General features: G+C 34.3%; 2 protein-coding genes across 4 annotated transcripts; both read left to right on the forward strand.

The window, feature by feature from the left end:
* Positions 1–4,904: 4,904 nt before the first annotated feature.
* LOC132627336 (protein PHLOEM UNLOADING MODULATOR) lies at positions 4,905–9,532 on the forward strand. 3 transcript variants are annotated; one of them, XM_060342628.1, is made up of 5 exons: positions 4,905–5,413; positions 7,816–8,210; positions 8,449–8,645; positions 8,746–9,181; positions 9,514–9,532. In XM_060342628.1, the coding sequence occupies exons 1-4, from the start codon at positions 5,103–5,105 to the stop codon at positions 9,139–9,141; spliced, it is 1,299 nt and encodes a 432-aa protein (XP_060198611.1). In that variant the 5' UTR covers positions 4,905–5,102; the 3' UTR covers positions 9,142–9,181; positions 9,514–9,532. The 3 variants fall into 3 exon arrangements, with proteins under 3 accessions (XP_060198611.1, XP_060198610.1, XP_060198609.1); XM_060342627.1 differs by lacking the exon at positions 9,514–9,532 and adding an exon at positions 9,294–9,477; XM_060342626.1 differs by lacking the exon at positions 9,514–9,532 and having other exon boundaries at positions 4,907–5,413; positions 8,746–9,477.
* Positions 9,533–16,909: 7,377 nt separating this feature from the next.
* On the forward strand, positions 16,910–20,421 carry LOC132627338 (thioredoxin Y1, chloroplastic). The gene is made up of 4 exons (XM_060342630.1): positions 16,910–17,144; positions 18,962–19,050; positions 19,416–19,593; positions 20,072–20,421. Exons 1-4 carry the CDS (start codon positions 16,980–16,982, stop codon positions 20,135–20,137), a joined length of 498 nt encoding a protein of 165 aa, XP_060198613.1. The 5' UTR covers positions 16,910–16,979; the 3' UTR covers positions 20,138–20,421.
* The last annotated feature ends 463 nt before the right edge of the window (positions 20,422–20,884 follow it).

The raw sequence follows: 20,884 nt of genomic DNA on the forward strand, positions 1-20,884 counted from the left end.
CTAAGTTTAAATTAGGGAGATTATATTAATTGGTGCTATTAAGTCTAAGTATGTTAAGCCGACCATAACATATGTATGAACTCAATAATATAATTCATACTTGATTATCGCAGATGTATTTGAAACACGTATTAGTGATATCAATAAGTGAAGGCATAATAAAGTCACGTATAAGTCGTTACTATAAGTAACGTATTAGCCTTAATACATAACTCACAGTAACGAATTATAAAAACGTTACTGACAGTAACGTTTTATATATCCGTTTGCTCCGTTTAAATTTTTTAATAAAATAATGTCTAATACGTTACTGGGAAATACGTTTATACTAGTTCTGTAAAGTTTCAAAGAAATATATTATTTTCGTTAATCAATTTAAATAATGGATTATTTTGGTAAAAAAATTGCTTTAGTTCATGATATTCGTTTAAATATATTTCGACCCTCAGCTAATACAAGTGTAAATTTTCATCCTTTCATGGCAGGTAGTAATTTACTTGATTCAATACTTACAATTTATTTGCTTTGTCGAAATTTATTAGTGGAGACGAATTTGAGTCAAAACATTTGAATAAAATACTTCCGCTACCCCCCCCCCCCCCCTCGCCCCCCTTTCCCCCTCCTGTCGATTTTTATTATTTTTATTTGACTTGACACACTCCTTAAAGAGCAATAAATAAAATAACAATTTTGCTATGTCACTCCTAATTATTATAAATCACTTAAATAATTGAAATCAATCAAACTTAATTTAAAAGTTGTGCAACCACTAACAATTTCTTGAAATTTTCAACCCAATAATTAATAATAAGAATAAAATAGGTGTGAAATAATAAATTATCTCTTAATTTTTCAAACTAGATAATTAAAAGTGGACATTTATTCTTAGTATACTGTAAAAGTAAAAATGGACGAAAGGAGTATTAAAAGTTCAAAAATCTTTATACTCGCTCCATCCCATATTACTTATCCACTTTCTCCTTCTCACGTCTCTTAAAAATCATAAATAAAAGTTATAGCTTTACTATCATATCCTTATCTCTCCAATAAATTGCGTTCTAATAAATATTAATTATTTTAAGAACATTTAATATTAAGGTTAAGATGATTTTTTTTTAATTAATCTTGATTTTATAAACTGACAAGTATTTTGGGACAAATATATTTAGTAACATGGATGGGTAATATAAGACGGAGGGAGTAATTTTCAAATAACTAAAGGGTCCAAAGTTGTTAATTTTTTTTTTGGTTAAAAGTTGTTAACTTTCCATAATTTCGAGATCTAATTAATGCGTCTACTTGCCATTTGCAGTTTTCTCCAACTTCTTAATTGCACAGCTGCATAAAATTAATGAAAATGCATGGATGATGATATACTCTAAAATATAAATCACGGCTATAAGTACGCAAATTAACTTGTAAATAATTATACTTCTAGACAAGAACTTGTGAAAAATGTATTACTCCGCAGTCCGCACATTTTGAGATGTATTCATAGAACCCAAAAAAAAAAAAAGTAACGGGTTGAATTGTTAGATATGCAACAAATATACACATTTAATTGCGCCAAGTATGGCAATTTTATTTCTCATCTCCTTTTTACAAGAGAAAAAAAGTTTTTGCTTCTTTTTATAGCTCTCTTTTACACCAACAATATTACTCAGGAAATATAATAGTCAATATAATTTACCTACCTATTAAAATATTGCTACTCCATACACAAACAATTACTTTAAAGTCTGTAACAAGATATCGCTTCCTATTTTGGTTCTCATGTCAATATTTATATATGTATATATGATGAAAATCTTGAATTTAATGCACTTGCTTGATTTCAAAGAAATATTTTTTTTTCTAACAAAAGAAAAAAAAAAGGAAAATCATAAGTTTACTATTGAATATTGATCGATACTCATTCCTCCCGGTTACTCCCACCGTCTCATAATAAGGGTTACCTTAGCAAAAAACACGCATATTAAAAAATCAATGATGAAGTGTAAAGTTTACCAAATTACCCTTATGTAAAAAAAATATTTTTTCCTCTTGATGATTAGAGTATGCACAAGTAATTCATCTTTTGACATTCGAAATCCAACCATCATCATTTTGAGTACTACTACTTCTTTTGCCCCTCTTACTAATCTTATCTTCCATAGGCCAAAACTTCTATTTTCACGTGAACCCAAAATTTGACATTGTGAATCCAACTTTTGGCCTTGAATAAAGAAAACTTGTCATATTTTGCCCAAGAGCAAAGATGGAAAAAAACTAGTCAATATATGCATTAGTATCTTAAGGTGACTCTTATTAGAGTCCGAAACCAAAATGCCCCAAAAAAAATCACTTTGAACCAAAATACCCCAACAACAAAAAAAATGTTACAAAACTACCTTTAGCGCAGTAATTTACTGCGCTAAAGAGTTCACGGAGGCGGAGTCGCTAACTGCTTTAGCGCAGTATTTTACCGCGTTATCGAGCTGTTAACAAAAAAAAATAAAAATCTATAACGCAGTAAAATACTGCGTTATAGAAACAGTACCAAAAAAAAAAAAAAATTGGCCAACTTTATTTTTTGGAACACTTAGTGTTTTTTTTCATACTTTGACTAATGATTAGTCGTGTGTCAAGACTCCGAAACGTCAATATTTTATATAAAACCTGATATTTTTTTCTGCGTACAATAATGTAGGCTCAATACTCAAGGATACGTAAACGTTCGAATCGTCATTTTAGGGGTTGAAAAGGTACCCGAAGAAAGTTTTGTTTGTAAACTTTAGGTTTAAGTGTTCTATATACATAGACGTCCATTTTTGTTTGAAGACTTATTGTCATTAGCTTAAAGTTTTTTATTTTTAGGGTTTAGATTTAAGTGTATTATTTTTTAAAGGGTAACTTTATTTCGAATATACGCGATTTTTTGCGCTCGGACGTCCGATTTACGCGATTTTTTTTTATACAACATATTCGAAAGAAAGTTACGCATTAGAAATAACACACTTAAGGAACTTAGTGTTTTTTTTCATAAAAAGATTGCAACATCTTATTTTAATAAATCTTTTCTTTGCAGCGCTTAGTGTTTTTTTTCATACTTTGACCAACGATTAGTCGTGTGTCAAGACTCCGAAACGTCAATATTTTATATAGAACCTGATTTATTTATTTTTTGCATACTATAATGTAGGCTCAATACATCAAGGATACGTAAACATTCGGATCGTCGTTTTAGGGGTTGAAAAGGTACCCGAAGTAAGTTTTGTTTAAGGTTTAAGTGTTTTATTTTTTAAGGTTTCGATTTAAGTGTGTTATTTTTTAATCAAGACATAACTTTATTTTGAATATAAATATAATTCTAAAAAATATAGGGAGAAAAACTAATTGTAAAGTGGTCAAACTTTAGATGGTCAAAACTTTGCGTTCGGATGTCCGTTTTACGCTTTTTTTTTTAACTTGCGTATTTTTTCGAGATCTATGCGGACAAACAACCGCAAGGCGGTTTGGCTGAACCGATTTAAAAAAAAAAACACCTTTTATCCCATTCAATTTCAATTTTCCCCCAAATTGGCGTGAAATTTTTAATTTTATTTACTTATAAGATGATGATACGCAATAGATTTCAACGTAAAAATCTCGGGGTAATGTAGCTGTGAATGTCAATTTCACTTCTGTGGTTCCAATTTTTGAAAATAAAGCTGACTAATTTTCTCGACATATAAAGTTGACTAAAATAACCTTACAGTCAAACACTAAGTTTTTTCAAACAAAACTTACTTTGGGCACCTTTTCAACACCTAAAATGACGATCCGAACGTATACGTATCCTTGATGTATTGAGCCTACATTATTGTACACAAAAAAAAAATCAGGTTCTATATAAAATATTGACGTTTCGGAGTCTCGACACACGACTAATCGTTGGTCAAAGTATGAAAAAACACACTAAGTGTTTCAAAAAAAAAAAAAAAAAAAATTTAGTGCTCGCTATTTTACTGCGCTATACAAACAAAAAAAAAATCTTTAGCGCAGTAAAATACTGCGCTAAAGCAGTTAAAAACCTTTTGGCAACGGCTTTATTTTCAATAAATCTAAACCCTAAAAATAAAAAACCTTAAGCTAATGATAACAAGTCTTCAAACAAAAATGGACGTCTATGTATATAGAACACTTAAACCTAAAGTTTACAAATAAAACTTACTTCGGGCACCTTTTTCAACCCCTAAAATGACGATCCGAACATTTACGTATCCTTGATGTATTGAGCCTACATTATTGTACGCAGAAAAAAATATCAAGTTCTATATAAAATATTGACGTTTTGGAGTGTTGACAGACGACTAATCATTGGTCAAAGTATGAAAAAAAACACTAAGTGTTGTAAAAAATAAAGTTGGCCAAATTTTTATTTTTTTTGTACTGTTTCTATAACGCAGTATTTTACTGCGTTATAGATTTTTTTTTTAACAGTTTCTATAACGCAATAAAATACTGCGCTAAAGAAGTTAACGGCTCCGTCTCCGTGAGCTGCTTTATTTAGCGCAGTAAATTACTGCGCTAAAGGTAGTTTTGTAACTTTTTTTTTTGTTGGGATATTTTGGTTCAAAGTGATTTTTTTGAGGGGGCATTTTGGTTCCGGACTCACTCTTATTATGGGATAAAAATATATGGCTAACGCGATACTTATTATGAGACGGAGGAAGTACCATTTTATTAGACACATAGTTTAAGAAAGAAAGAGAAACTTTTAAAGTTTGTGATTTAAAACAAACCTTATATATTTATATAGCTTTAAATCATCTCACATTATGAATAAAAAAATTAAATTAAATTAAATTATTTTTAAATATAAAAAGATTGACATTTTTTTGTGACATACTAAAATAAAAAATGTAGAGATAGAGTACAAGGTTTCACTTTCATCTATGGTGATTAATGATCATACGAAAAGAGTACACTACAGTAAGCCAAAAAAAAAAACAAAGATTAATAACACATAGAAATACTAATAAAGTACGAAAATATAGTAAATTAGAAAAGCAAGAAAATGGGAAAGCTCCAAACTTTATTCAGTCAAGCAAGACTCATCACTTCACTAAACTACCAATAATATGAAGCGGTCACCGGCGATCTTGAAAAACCGGCGAGTTAGCGGTGGTTTAGGAATTGCAGCAATAGCTTACATCGGAGTTGACTATATCCGTTTTATATCTCCAACATGGCATGGCCGGTTACAACCAGCATTATGGACCATATTGGCAATCGCAGCTATTATTCGAGTCCCATTTTACAAACACTGGTCATTAGAGCTCCGTTCAGCTATGCCCTTTATCTTTGCAATGATATTTATGCTGTCTGCTCTTCTCTTTGAAATGGTTTCTGTTCGCTCTGTTACTGCCGTTCTTGGTCTTGATTGGAACAAGTATGTATATTGTTACTCAAAGTAGTGTTCTTTTTTGGATTTGTTTCTGTATTTGCAAGTTTTGGAAAATTTGTGCGTTTTGGGTAAATGGGGTTCAGATTTGATGAGAAAAATGAGTTGGGGTTGAGTGCTTTTTTATCTATCTGCTCTTCTTTTTGAAATGTTTTCTGTTCGCTCCTGTTACTGACGTTCTTGGTCTTGATTGGAACAAGTGTGTATAGTGTTACTTAAAGTTGTGTCCTTTTTTGGATTTGTTTCTATATTTGGAAGTTTTTGGATCAAATTTGTGTATTTTGAGTAAATGGGGATCAGATTTGATAGGAAAACTGAGTTGGGGTTGAGTGCTTGATTGGAACAAGTATGTATATTGCTTAAAGTAGTGTCCTTTTTATGAGTTTTTGGATTGTTTCTATATTTGGATGTTCTTTGCAAATTTGTGTACTCTGGGTATATGGGTTGCATATTTGATGAGAAAACTGAGTTGGGGTTGTGTGTGTTTTTGAGCTTGTTAACAGTTGCCTTTGCTGGTAAAAGAATGGTCAGTTTGAGTTTGTATTGTGAAAAATGGAAATGCTTATTTCTTGTTTGCATCCAAAATGTGTGATCTAATTTGGGTTTTCATCAATTTCTCTATAGATTCGGTTTTGAGATCTTTCTTTGGAGATTGCGAATATCCGTAAATGGAAGTGAGGGACTTCATTAATTTTGGTAGGGAAAAAACAAGGTTGGGATTACTATACTGGGATTAAGCTGATAGTGTCAGTATTCATCATATTTATTGGACAAAAAAAAAAAAAAAAGGGAATAGAAATCTCATCTATCCTGGAGACAGAATTAAGAGTGGTGAACTTTTATTCACGTTTGTTTGCTTAAGTACATTGGCATGGTAGTCCTTTGATCTCAAGATATAAAAAGTAATGAAAATCTTAAGTGGATTAGTTTGTGGTCGTGTTATGTATTGTGCGTGTGAATTTTGGTATTTTGTGTATAATTCTTTCTTGTGATTAACTAAATCGTCTACGTTATCATCATTAACTAAATCCTCGCACTCTACTGCCAGGTGATCCAAATAACACAGGAATCATGGCATTGTTGCTTTTTAGATACATCTTCCGGAAATTACAAAAGCTTATGCTGTTTTAGTTTGTACCATATGGACCGGATTGTTAGAATTTGGGGAATGGAAGACTTTTTTTTATTGTTGGAATTGGTGACTCTCCTGACTAAATTCAAGAAATTTAGAAGGAGCTTGGAAACTAAGAGAAGAAGCATCTAGAGTACTGAGAATACAGAGCCAAATCATACATACACATACGGTAACTTATCAAAAAAAATATATGTAAGCATTCACAGGCTTATTCTGGTCGGGTGGACGACCAGTTTATTAATTTGTATATCAGACATTGTTGGGGAGTGTTTTTGTATTTATGTGTATTTAATACCTACAAAGCCCTCGTTTGGTGCATTTTTAAGAACAAAATTAATTTGTTACTTATACAAAAATGTGCCCAAATAAAGCTAAATTGTTAGGGAGGAGTCATACAACTGAGCAACTTCAACTAGTTTGGATTGTGGCTTAGTTGATTGATTGACTTGTTAAAAAAGTGATATTTTGAGCTTTCCCCAAAGCTTCTATACTGAGACACTATGAAGCAAAATAAAAAGAGATAGCTAGTATGGTCATAGTAAAAAAGAGAACCAATTATGCTGTATTTAAAGTCATAACAGAACCTGTGTTGCATACCTTGGTTAGCTTGGATCGGTTAGGTGTGATATTTCTTGGGATTCTAGATGTACTAATGCCGTTTAGTTATGTAAGGATACATGGTCTAGATTCTAGTGAGGTACAACATGGTTTCTTGATAGCATAAAGGAAACTCCATCTTGCATCAATCACAATAAATGAACTTTGCCTCCAGTATCACAACTTCATTAGAACAGTTTGACATTAATTTTCTTATCTGTTTTTGTTTTTGAAAAATATGTCTATCATTGAGGCACAATCTGATGTAATTAATGTGAAATGGTGAAAGCCTTCTTGGAACATGGATAAATTACTTTTTTCAACAAGTGTTACGAATATCTGTAGACACGACCAGAATACCCTGAAGTGATTATGTAAGAACCTTTTCTTCAAGCTCTAATGCTCTATCAATCATGGCATGCAACCTTGTTTTTCCTCCTCGAAGATTGACAGTTATAGAAGAGAGGACGCATACTTGGTCTCAATTTACAATGTTTGGCTTGTGGCAAGAAAAGAAAAAAAAAAAACAATTGTATCTTTTTCCCTTTGATAAGCAAAAAATAGCAATTATAACCTTGTTCCATTATCATTGGTCTCTCTTTCCTAAATGACCATCTATAGCATTTATAATTTCTCTTTCCTTGCAAATTTTTGACAGTGATACATCACCTCTTCCTGATGTTGGTCAGTGGTTGCTGTTGTCGCTGAATGAGAAACTACCTCAAACAGTGGTTAATATATTGAGAGCTCGTATAATTGGATTACATCATTTTCTGATGCTGTTTATCATGCTTGCTTTCTCTGTACTCTTTGAATCGGTTGAAGCTCCTGGTCTTGGGCTTGGTGCAAGATACATGTTCACAATGGGAATCGGAAGGCTCCTTCGGGCCATAACTTTTATCTCCACAATTCTACCATCTGCTCGACCATGGTGTGCATCTGCTAGATTCCTTGTTCCTCAGCACCCTCATCCTTGGGCTCAGAAATATTATGTACCATACTCCGAAGACTCAAATGCCATACGGAACATCATTAACAGGGACATAGCATATGGTATTTCTCCGTTCCAATCCTCCCTTCTGTCCCGAGATTTCTTACTCTGTTCTTTACTAACTGCCAGTCAGATTGGTCCAAAGTTGAAAAGCTCTATACATCCGTTCAACAAGAAATGCTCCCACCGATCATGAAAGCTCATAAAGCCAGCTTCTCGTAGCTCTTTGATATTGTTGGTTGAATTCTACTACATTGTCTGTTGTTGATCTTTGATTTCTATATTCGCTTTTGCTTTCAGCTGATCCTGGGGAATATGATGCTGAGTTTCGACCAGATTGGGGTTCAATGAGCTTTTTGATTGATTTCCTTCGGCCTACAGCTCCTGAGGGATCATCTGCTTGGTATCATCTGCTCAAGAAAGCATCAGGGGGTTGCAATGACCTTATATATAGCGGCCACATGCTTGTTGCTGTGCTGACAGCTATGGCATGGACGGTATATATGCCCTCTATCATTCCCTAAATTTGAAGTCTAAATTCCTGTGACCATTGACCAACCAATCGTATCTGGCTTAAAACTTGATAAACAAATGCAGGAAGCCTATGGTGGCTATAGCTCAGCACTCATCTGGATTTTTGTGATTCATAGTGCTCAAAGAGAAATACGAGAACGCCATCATTACAGTGTAGACGTTGTTGTGGCCATCTATGTGGGCATAATGCTTTGGAAGATGACAGGTCTTTTCTGGCCCATGAAGGATCAGTCAAAGGATACGAGGCTCCGTAGGCTCGAGAAGATTCAGGGTAGACTAACGCGAGCAGCAAAGGACGATAATATAGAGGAAATAAGAGAACTCCTTAAGGAGGTGGAAGTGAGCAACAAAGTTAGGGAAAATTCCAAAAGCAAAGCAATGTGGCTCTTTTCAGGTGGAACCATTATTTTTACTCTTAGTGTGGTTTTTCTTGCCTTCACATTGACCAGCGACGGGTGAGACAGCCAACTTTCAACTCCCACGAAATGTTCTACCACGGGTAAGATTGATTACAACACGTGGAATTTTTAACATTAGGGTAGGCCAGAATAGGCATTCCACTTTTGTTATTTGTTTGTAATGCTTTGGCTTTAAATTATTTTTTGTATTAGGTGAGATGGTATCTGCTCATTTACTGCTAGATATGAAGAGGATTGACTTTTTATTGGATGCCTCTTGTCTAGTTTATGCTGCAAGTGAATTCAGATGATCTACTGCTGTAAAATTGTTTACATGAGGGTTCTTTTATGCTTTTGACCCCTGTGATATAGTAAAAACTTCTCCTTTTTTAGTCTATTTTTGATGGAGTTACCCCTTTTTTGGTTACTGCAGAGTGCAGGGGTTTGGTGATGTAGAGGAGCTAAAGAGAGAAATTAAGGGGGTGGTCTGGTTAGATGCAGAAACTAAATTAGTCCATAAAATTTTCAATATGTACCATGCTTGGTTGGTCGCATAAACACAAATCACGTGGGTGTTCTCATACTTTACCAACTAATGCAAGTTTGATTAGCAAAATTAAATTCGGCATAACCAATTAATGTTGGACGACTAGCTAAATGGTCGTTCCGTAAAATGACGAACTGAAGAGATTAGGGCTGTCAAATTGGTTTTGGGTGGGTTGGGGTGGGGGGGGGGGGGGGGAGGGGAGGGAGGGGGTAGGTGGGTTGGTTACTTGGCTGAAATGAGTTGGTTAAAATAGCTAAACAATGGATTATAATTTAGCCTACTCAACTCTTACCAAATTTATGAATTAATTTATTTGTTTGTTTAGTTATCTAATAAAAATTATTTTTTTCTCTATTATGACTATATGTAACATATCAAACAATCAAAAAAAATCTTTTTAATTTTTTTTTTTGATAAGGTTTATCATGGGTTAATTCGCTACATATCCGATTAATTTTTAGATGAGCTGAATTAGACAACTAAATTAATAAATAAACGGGTTGGGCGTATCATGTTTTCAGAAAATTACATCTAATGACCTTGAAAATGAGTGATTTTGAACTTTTGGTCCTCGCTTACCCCATGGGCAAACCTTCAAGATCAAAAGTCAAAACTTGAACTTGAAGGTTTGCTCATAGATAAGCGTGATCAAAAGATCAAGACCACCCACTTCCAAGACTATTCTAATTAATCCCCCATGGGCAAACCTTCAAGATCAAAAGTCAAAACTTGAACTTGAAGGTTTGCTCATAGATAAGCGTGATCAAAAGATCAAGACCACCCACTTCCAAGACTATTCTAATTAATCACTGCATATTTTCACGGGGAGATCAGACCATACATTATTGGGGCACCAGAAAGGACCCAATATGACGATGACAAATAAAGGGAGCTTGGCCGCTTAGCTAAAAATATTTATATTCGGTAGTTAATATGTTTCCAAAATAAATAAGGAAAAAACAATTTTTTTATAAAAGGAATGAGCTATTCATGTGCAAACTTGATCTTTTTGTGCTGGATCTCCATTTGTTTTGGTGCTTTGTATTAATGTGCAAACTTGATATTTTAGCGAAAGTAAGAAACAAGACGTGATTGTTAGATTAAGTGCAAAAGTTGATATATAGCTATTGAATTGGCAACATGTGAGATTTAAGCAAAAGTTAAATTAGATTTGAGAGGAACTGCAATTCTGCAATAATTGATTATTTGTGATGATCAAGTTGTAATATACACTATATTGCAACTAATTCGACATTTCATGGTGGACTAAGGGTGTCAGTGAGGCCGGGTCAGTCCCGATCAAGGGTTTCAGTGGGGCCGGGTCAGTCCCGGTCAAGGGTGTCAGTGGGGCCGGGTCAGTCCCGGTCCTGTTCTGACTCCGGCTCGGTCCCTGTTAATTTAGGGGGATCGGGCAGAGGGGGTAGGGGGAAGGGTAGTGGGACGGAAGGGCGGCAAAATCCCAGTCAGTCCCGGTATAGGACCGGTTGAACAGTCCCAACACGTCGGTTTTTTTTTTTAATAGTTGAACAGACCGTTTAAAGGGGGCCTTCCCAAGAAATGTGAACGTTGGGACTCCAACGGCTGAGTCCAAAATCATACCGTTTGGAGTCCCCTCCCCTCCCCCCCCTCCCCCCCCCCCCCCCCCCCCCCAAAAAAAAAATACATCACCCCCAAAGTTTAATAAATTGCATTTTAATTCAAATTCTAAACTATAAATACCTCTTCATTTTTATTCATTTTCACACAAATCATCCATCAATTATCTCTCTCTCTCTCACTCTCTAATATTTGTTATCAATTATATCTCTCTCTAATATTTGATGAAATATTATTATTATTATTATTTTGGTGAATTGGGCAATATTTGAATTTTCGAGCAACTTTCAAGCTTCAAGTAACAAAATTTCAATTTCAACGTTTACGGTTACGTCTGCTTTTCCGCAGACGTTTGGTACACTCGTTCCATCCTTTAATTTATTTAATTCTTGCATTTTATTTGCGTATTTTGTCAATTAATTTTCATATTTTATTTTATTATACTTTGATAATAAGTCTAAAAAAATTAAGATCCCTGTCATAGGTAAAACTGTCAATATCCCTAACCCTTTTAGCCGTAGTAGCAAGGGTAAATGTGGTTCTTCTAGTAAATCTAAAATTCAATTTAGAAACAATATGGACAATTTCACTCATGTTGATGATACTGATTTTTTTTCTCCCCCTGGGTTTCCTCCTATTCTAGAAGATTTAGAATTACAAAATGAAGCCTTAAATAAAGCTTATGGTAATTTAGATTTTGATGAATTTGAAAATTTAGAAGAAGAAGAAGGAGAGGAATTAGATTTAAATGAAACACCAACTAGTCCCGTTACCGAAGCTCCAACTCGGACTACATCTCAGTCTGGAGTTGATCTTCCCCCTAAACCTCCTGCTCGGGGTACGACTAAGGCGCAACGTCCTAGAACTAGTCCTGTATGGAAATTCATGACTTTAGATGAAGCTAAATAATACGCTACTTGTCACAAATGTAAAGGAGTTAAAAAAACACGGAAGCGGTGGAGGGGCGGGTAGGACGGGTGGTTTAGATAGACAATGAGAACATGTGTTGGAAAATCATACTTAGATGCTCGATTAGCAGCCGGACTTAGAAACACACTGACTGGCGCTAGTAGTATCGCTCCCGATGGATCCGATGGGGGATCTAATATGGTCCAACAGACTTTAAATCTTTTTAACCCCGTTGTCACTCAAATTGCTTATAATAAAGACAGAGATCGTGAAGAACTAGCTAAAATGGTTGCGGTTTGTGGCTTGCCTTCTAGTTTTCCTTCTAACCCCGGTTTTGTGCATTATATTAGAGCTATGTATAACCCTACTTTTCAAGGTATTCCTAGATCCACTGTTAGAGCCGACGTTTTTAAATTTCAAAGTGATTATGGTCAACATATGCGTTGTGTGTTCCATCACTTAGATACTAGAGTGTCTGATGAAATGATTCTCAAATTTAAAAAGTCTTTTTTTCCTATTCCCGATGTTTATTTGATTGCTTGTATACTTGACTCGTCTTTAAAATGTGCTGAGGGACTTGTTGACAAAAATTATTTGCAGTTAGATATTCCTCCTAACGAACATCCAAATGTTGAAGAGTGTAAACGTAGCATAGAATTAAAAGCTAAAATAATGTATAATAATTATAAATCCTTGGAAAGTAGAAGTAGAAATCAGCGTCCTTCACAAAAAAATAAGGCTAAATTTGGCAATAGAAAATTTGATAAATCAATGGATGTTGCATGGCTTAGTATTGTGTCACGCCCCAAAACCCACCCTAGACGTGACTGGCATCCGACGTCATGAACAACATCGGAAGAACCTAAACGACACAATAATAACACTTGAACCTGCCAGGTTCAACATTCGCCTCCAACAGTTTATAAAATAAATGTAACATCAAGTTCCTTTTTAATAATTTTTCCTTATTAAATTAAACTAAGTTATAAGTAACTGCATATATGAGGATCACAATTAAGTAATAAAAGCAGCGAAAGTCTACTATAAGTAAATAGTCATAAACGTGGCAAACACCCATTGAGTCATACGAGACTTTGACAATCTACCCACAATTCTGACAACTATCTATGGAGCTTCTAAGAGACACAACAATCATCTAACTTCGGGACGCAGCTCGGAAATCTAGAACAATAAATGAAACAAGAAGTGTCCCACGAACAAGGATGTGAGCTCACCAAATCAACAGCAGCAGCAAGTTCTCCTAAGCGTCGAGGGTGTCACGAACCTGCTCTTCTCCGTTACCTAACATACCATAAAAAACAACAATGGTATGCCTGAGTACTTTCGTACTCAGTGAGTGCCTCGAGGACAACAAGTAATATAAAAATAAAATATAATAATACATAAAGAAATCAGTTCTGAAAAGATAGTATAAAAACAGTCATTCCACTTCATGATTCTTAATATCATTTGTTAAACAGTTTACAAATAATCAATATAAAAACAGGTATTCAGCTTGTGTATCTCAATAAGAATTATCAAAACCAATTATAAAGCCTTTCGTCAAGTTACAACTTTCAAATTTGTCATGATTGTCAACAACAGTTCCATGAGAGAATAAGAATATCACACATGTCAATACAGGCTCAAGAATCAAGCATACCGCGCATAGCGCACCACACCGGAACATATAATTCTCGGTGGCTATCCTTCCTCCCGAATAACTAGGCATAAATCACACCCCGGGTAGTGAACCCTCTCCTTGGACGTTTTTGGGTTGTATTTATAGGTCATTATAAAAGCTTGGGCTTTAAAACCTAATCCTACAAGAATTGGGATTTTCATTTTACACAGCTTCAGTAAATCGGTAATAACGTTTTACTCACACGTCTGTTTGGGCTGTATAATATATTTTTGAAAAGGTATTTTAATTCCCTACAACTTATATGTTTTGAGTTTTTCCAAATGTCAAACGAAAATACCCGAAAACTGGACATAACTGGAAACTGTCTCAAACTTGACGAATTTAAAGATTTCTAAGGAACTTCCTTTATCTCATTTGACCCCGAAAAGATTATTTAACACCATTATCCATCCCAAAGGGATCCAAAACGTTAAAATGACATCTAAACCCCAATTATTTCACAATGACACCTAACTCGGATTTACGGGATGTTACATATTGCTTCTACTCAAAATGAAAGTGATCTTGAATCTTATCTTAATCAGGGATTGGAAAGCATCATTGTGGATGACGACGGCAACGAAGATATTTTAGGATGGTGGAGGGAGCGTGGCAAGTCATTTCCATTACTCTAAAAAATGGCTCGAGATATCCTAACTATTCAATCATCATCAGTAGCTTCGGAGGCAGCTTTTAGCGCGGCAAGATTTCAACTCAGAGAGCACAAACATTCATTAGCACAAGATAGCTTGGAGATTTCTGTCTTATTCAGGGATTGGATCAACGCAGAAAGAAGAAATTGTGGGCTACCAAAATGAACCCGTCAAGAAGAAGAAGAATATGAAGAGATAATCAACACTAATAGCGATGATGACATGGAATTTATGGACCATCAAGCAGCAATGCTAATTCAAGAATTGGACGCAACGGAAGCGATACGACATTTAGAAAAAATGTACATAGATCCGTACAAGTTTTAGTGTGATAATTTATAATTAACTACTTAGATGCCTAGTTAAAACATAACCCTTCCTAGAATGTGGCTGTGTAGATTAGGTGATCTTATTGTAACTTAGAAGCCTAATTGAAACAGAACCCTTCCAAGAAGGTGGCTGTGTAGATTAGGTGCTCTTCTTGTCTTTGAGACTTTGAGTCAAGTTTTATGAAATTTAAAAAATCTATTTTGAATAAATAAACATAAAGTTCTTACTTGAAATTGTTTTTCTTTACATAATTACAAAAAAAAAAAATGCAATTCTTTATAAAGATTATAAAGACTTGAAAGTATATTTAATATTATGTAATAAATTAAAATAATAGCCCTTAGAAGTTCAAAAAATAGCCGTTGTTAAATACATTTAAAGACTTTAAAGTTATAAGTTATAAAAAATAAATAGTTCTTACTTGAAATTATTTTCTCTTTTTATAAATAGTTAAATACCTAAAAATAAATCCAAGTCTTTAAATTTTTTATAAAGACTTGAAAATTTAATATTAACTAATAAGTTAAAAACTAGCCGTTATAAGTTCAAAAAAAAAAAAAAAACTGTTGTAAAATAAACTTAAATGATTTAAAGTTAAAATTATAAAAACTCAACTATAAATACCCCTCTATCCTACTTCATCCTTCACACAATTATCTCTCTACCTCAATTTTAAAACTCAACTATTCTACTTCAAAGTTCAAACTTTCATGGAAAATCCTCCTCCCCCACCTCCTCCTCAAAGAAGAAGTTCTTGGATATGAATTTTTTATCAGCGGGTAGATGAAGAATATGTGCGTTGTAACAAGCATCAAAAGTTGTATCATTATCCGCTTAACCCCCATCATATATTGGGGGGGGGGGGGGGGGTACCGATTGCTTAAGAAAACACATGAAGAAGTGCCACAAAATAAAAGATGAACTTTGAAGTTTACCTGTATCAATGTTAACCGTTTAATTTGTATGTTTTGAAGTTTTATGATTTGCAATGTGTTTACGTTTCGTTTCTATGTTTTGAATTTTAAATTTGAAATGTATTAGCCGTTTGTATGTTTGAATTTGTAATGTTATCAATTTAAATGTTAAGTTTGAAGTTTTATATTAAATTTGTGTCTATTTAGTACTTAAAAATTAAATATTTCAATAAATTAAAAAAATCCCCCTCGTCCCCAGGCCCGTCCAGTCCCGATCCGTCCCGTCCCCCCTTTGAGTGGGACGGGACGGGCCCCCCCAAAAAATCCCCTATAATCCCGTCCCCGTAAAGCCCGGTCCCCCTAAATCCCCCTTTAAAAAGTCGCCCGCCCAGTCCCGTCCCCCAGAACAATCCCCTACCGTCTCGTCCTCTTCGCCACCCTTACTGTGGACCAAACACATTTAAATTGTTTATCGCTGAATAATAATTTGGACTTATTCCCACTAGTTTTGTTAATCTAAACGATATTGTATACATATATAGTACACTACAACATAAAGTGTTATAATATGTCTAGATTCATTGTATACATTTTGAATTTGTACAAAATATTGCATAGAATATTTTCATAATGATTCACATTATAAAATACTTATGAATCCTAGGAATTACGCAACTTTGTTTAATTGATGTGACCCAAAATTCTAAATAAAGAGCTCTTGTAGGTTGTTTATATCGAAATTCGACTAATATTTCTATTCCCTTCACAATAATTTCACCAATTTATCTAATAGAAGCTATAAAAAAAAATGCTTGTGACTTCTTCCTCTTTTTTCTTTTTTCTTTCTCGACATGATGTATAACAACAATACATATAAAACTCGTAACACAAAATTCACTTTACCTAACGAAGAAGATCACAAAAACAAGAACAATAATTGTATCCAAAATGAGTATTTTAATGCTAATAATGGGTTAAGTGTGTAAGAAAAGCGAAAGAAGGCGTGCAAGAGATACTTTGCAATTAAAAGTCATAAACAAAACTTGAAAGGCACGATAAAAACCCAAGTCCCCAATCCAACCAATCAGAATTTCCTAATTAGTTGACTTTATTAATCCTTACTCTACAACCTACCACACCCAATCCAAAGAGTCCAAAGTATATCTAATTTCTTCAATCTTATATATATGTATCTTATTCACACTCCCTCAAAGGCATAATCTTTCCAACTTTCTTGCATATTTTGTTTTCCTTAAAAAAATAGAAATGGCAATTGCCACACCTAATGCAAGTATCCAAATGGCAGTTTCTTCAACAAAGTTTTCGTACTTATCTTCTTCCTTGCAATTTCCAAGAGAGCTTCGTTGTGTTCAAATCGGGAACTATGGTTTGAAATCCAAGAAAGGGTCTTCTTCACGTCTTGTTCCTCTGGTATTTCATTTTTCTTCTCCCAAATCCCAAAAAAAAAATGTGGTTTCCTTTTGTTTTGTTATATTATTATTCCCTCTATTTCAATTTGTTTGTCTGGTATATGTTGAATGTACCAAAATACCCTCCTGTGCTCTTCTTTAACATGACATGCCAACCTGACATGCCACGTGTGAAAAGTTGGAATTAGAGAGTTGCCAAAAAGAAAGAAACATTAAGATAAATAAATTGAAATGGAGGGAATATTATTTTTTGTTTTCAGCTGTGTAAATTTTCTTTGATTATGTGCTGTGGAGATTTTTTCTGGCTTATAGGGTGTTGAAAATGGCAAGGGGCAGGTTGGTGGTAGAGTTCAATTTCTTAGAAAATTGAGTATTAAGAGGGATTTACTTTGTGCTTGTTATGAATTACCCTTTTATTTGAAAAATTGCTTTACTGGCATCTGTCTTGGAGGTTTTATATGCTAAATTCACTGTTGTTAATGGCTAGTGAATATTGAATGTGTAATTATCAGTTTGTATAGGAGTCGAGGGACTAAGAAGAGGATGGAATTTATAGTTTTACTAAACATGCGACCTGTTGTTTATACTTCTCTTTGAGTTCTTATTTGTAGTCTAAAACTCCTTTGTAAATTCTCTGAGAGACGGAATATTAAAGCACTTAATATCGATTAATTAGATTAAGAAATCAAGATTATGTTTTACTTGAATTTGGGTACAAGTTATGAGGATTCCTGCAGCAAGAACAAATAAGGGCAGATGTTATTCAGCTCAGGCCAGTGATTTTTATTTTTATTTTTATTTTAGAGTAACAGATACACTAAACCTGGCATAACCTCAAAAAGTCCTCTCATGTGAAGTTTTGTATATTCCGAATGACATGAAAACCAAGTCCTCTTCTGTATCATCGAATATTGCAGCTCATGGAAGCTGTCTCTATCAAATTCTCAATCGACCTGACACCTACGAAGAGTCTGTTTATTTGACTCATAATCCCCTGTCCGTTCACGGGCATTGAGGCGTGCTTTAAGTAAGAATCTCCTCATGACGTGATATGTGTAGCCTACGGGCTTTACACTGGCGTGGAAACACTGAAATGGCCATAACAAGTCTTCAAAAGATTATTTTTAATGTTAATTTAAAAAAGTAATGACTAATTGATAACCTAGTGTAAAGGGGAAAGTATTAATTCACCATTGTCAAAAAGGTGAACTTTGATTGGATGGAATTTGAATTTTCGAAAGAAATGAGAGTAGTATCAGATTTACCATATATTTGTAAAAGTGTGTCAAATATTTTAGGATGAAATGAACAATATTCATGTTTGTCGGATACAAATTAGTGGTACATTTATTTTGTGTGGAAAGTGAGCCATTCTTTTGTTTCATATAAATGTTTAATAGAGAATACTATTTGACCAAGTAAATAACAAATTACAGTAGACGTAAACTGTCAGAGAATAGGATACAGTAACTTTTTATTCACTTGCTACGTTTTGGTGCAAGGTCATTGTTCATCAGCGATATGCTCTTGGAGGACTTCTGCTTTTCTATTATTCATGCCTTCTTGTTGGATGCTGCATTTGCGCTGTTATAACTAGATGTTTACTTGTTTAGTAATGTAATCCGCCTGAGCTGCTGTATAGCATTGTTTTGATTAAATCAATTTTTCGGCTTTATCCCTCACTAACATCATAACCAAATCTGCAAACCTTCTTTGCCTGTTATGTACTCTTTGGAAACATTTCCTTGTAATTGTTTTGCTTATTAAAGCAAATGCTGGTAATTGCTTTAGATTGATTGAATCGTATCTGTTATTTAGGTTGAAGCGAAGAAGCAAACATTTTCTTCCTTTGAAGAATTGTTGGAGAACTCCGAGAAACCATTATTTGTTGACTTCTATGCTACCTGGTATGATGTTCTGCTCGTTTTACCTTTATTCTCCTTGACAATCTTCAACCTTTCTGTAGAAAACATGGAGTACACTCTCTTGGGCAGCATGCAGTGTCATTTCTTTACATCAAAAGGAGAAGAACATATATGCTTATAGTATTGCTAAATGGATATAGCTAATTGTTTCAATATTAAATTCTTTGAAGTCGCATTTGGAGTCAAAAGCTTGGCTACCGTTTCTAATGAAATAATAATGGGAGGGTTTCCCAAAATATGGGTACCGTTTCTGTTGACATAATAATGAGAGGATTTTCCAAATTATTTGCATTTCTCCATAATATGATGTACATCCATCTAATTAAGAATTAAAATGTGGATTGCAGGTGTGGTCCTTGCCAGTTCATGGTTCCTATTCTAAATGAAGTTGGTGAATCGATGAAAGATAAAATTCAAGTGGTGAAAATTGATACAGAGAAGTACCCAGCCATTGCAAATAAGTACAATATACAGGCGCTGCCAACCTTCATATTGTTCAAGGATGGAGAAGTCTTTGATCGCTTTGTAAGTGGAATAGACCTTGTTGTTTTTACTTGCTTTCATGTCAGCTTTTTGAATAGTATTCGTGTAGAAGCACTGAGAGCATCTTCAAGAATGACTCTGGTAACAGGGAAAAGCCTTAAGATTGTATTTTTACCAAGTAGCTAGATTTCCTCCAACTAAGTTTTTATTGTTTGTGAGCATATTATGCCTCTTCACCTTATCACACTCGTACACCCAAAAGCCCAAAAGAAGTAGAAAAAGGAAATGTTCTAGTAGCTAATTGAAAGCAATCAAGAAACAGAAAACTGGACCAGGGTGGGGACCTTGGAAAGTGCCACATAGCTTTTAAGATTTATTGAGTGAGAAAAATGCTCATGCACATCAGCAACAAGACATGAGGTTTTGGCGGATCCTTCCCCCCGGCGCAAATTTTTTAGTTGATTTAGTATTTTGCTTAAGTGTATCTTGTGTATACAACTGTGTTACTGTCTTGTTTCAGGAGGGCGCGCTTAATGCTCCTCAGTTGATGGAACGCATAGAATCTGCACTGGAAGTTAAGCAGTAGTCCTCGCGTTCTGCCTCTCTAGTTCTTGGATCCTCCTTTTGAAGTCATTCGTGTTAAAATTTCAAAAATCATGTGCTGTAGAACATCTGTGGAAGCCTTCAGTTTCTCACTCCACTGTATTTGCACAGAAATTTGATTAGATACAGGTGTAGAATGGTTAATCCACTTGGCCTAAGTGTTGCCTTTTTTTCTCCCTTTAAATATGATTAGACTTGAATTTTTCACAGAAAGGCATACTTTGATCAACTGATGTTCAATGTATTAATCATTTAATTGGGTGCTCACCAGAATTTCCTTTTTTTAGAACTGAGCATGATCTGCTGCTTTTCAGGTACTGGAGTAGTTTTTGCTTTCGATTGTTATACAAGTAATTTGGATATTAGAAAAATCTAATAGTAATAGTTGTCCTAGTGCTCAGTTTTTATGGATGATTTCTACTGAGAGTCATGGCACTGTGTTTGAAGGATGCCAGCTGGTTTAGATTATTTGAACTAATAAAATGAGTATATTTTTTTATTGAATTAATCTTACATATGATATAAGCGTTTGCATTGTATATACTTGCTTCATTTGGAAGAGTTCTTCAGAAACAAAAGAAAATGATAGCATCTGTATTACATAACAGAGTTTTATGTTTTAAAGACCAAACCATTATGTTTTCCTAAAACCAGAAAAAATGCGAAGTTATTCTTCACTAATATTAATAAAAATATTCCCAAGGAAGAGACGAACAACGTTGAGGAAGTC

Source organism: Lycium barbarum, chromosome 2 (genome assembly GCF_019175385.1).
Source record: "Lycium barbarum isolate Lr01 chromosome 2, ASM1917538v2, whole genome shotgun sequence".
NCBI classification, from domain to species: Eukaryota; Viridiplantae; Streptophyta; class Magnoliopsida; order Solanales; family Solanaceae; genus Lycium; species Lycium barbarum.

Coding starts and splice junctions, on each gene's coding strand:
- LOC132627336 (XM_060342628.1), top strand. CDS start 5,103: ATGAAGCGGTCACCGGCGATCTTGAAAAACCGGCGAGTTAGCGGTGGT. Junction 5,414..7,815: donor CTTGGTCTTGATTGGAACAA/GTATGTATATTG, acceptor AATTTTTGACAG/TGATACATCACCTCTTCCTG. Junction 8,646..8,745: donor TGACAGCTATGGCATGGACG/GTATATATGCCC, acceptor AAACAAATGCAG/GAAGCCTATGGTGGCTATAG.
- LOC132627338 (XM_060342630.1), top strand. CDS start 16,980: ATGGCAATTGCCACACCTAATGCAAGTATCCAAATGGCAGTTTCTTCA. Junction 17,145..18,961: donor CTTCACGTCTTGTTCCTCTG/GTATTTCATTTT, acceptor TCTGTTATTTAG/GTTGAAGCGAAGAAGCAAAC. Junction 19,594..20,071: donor GAGAAGTCTTTGATCGCTTT/GTAAGTGGAATA, acceptor GTCTTGTTTCAG/GAGGGCGCGCTTAATGCTCC.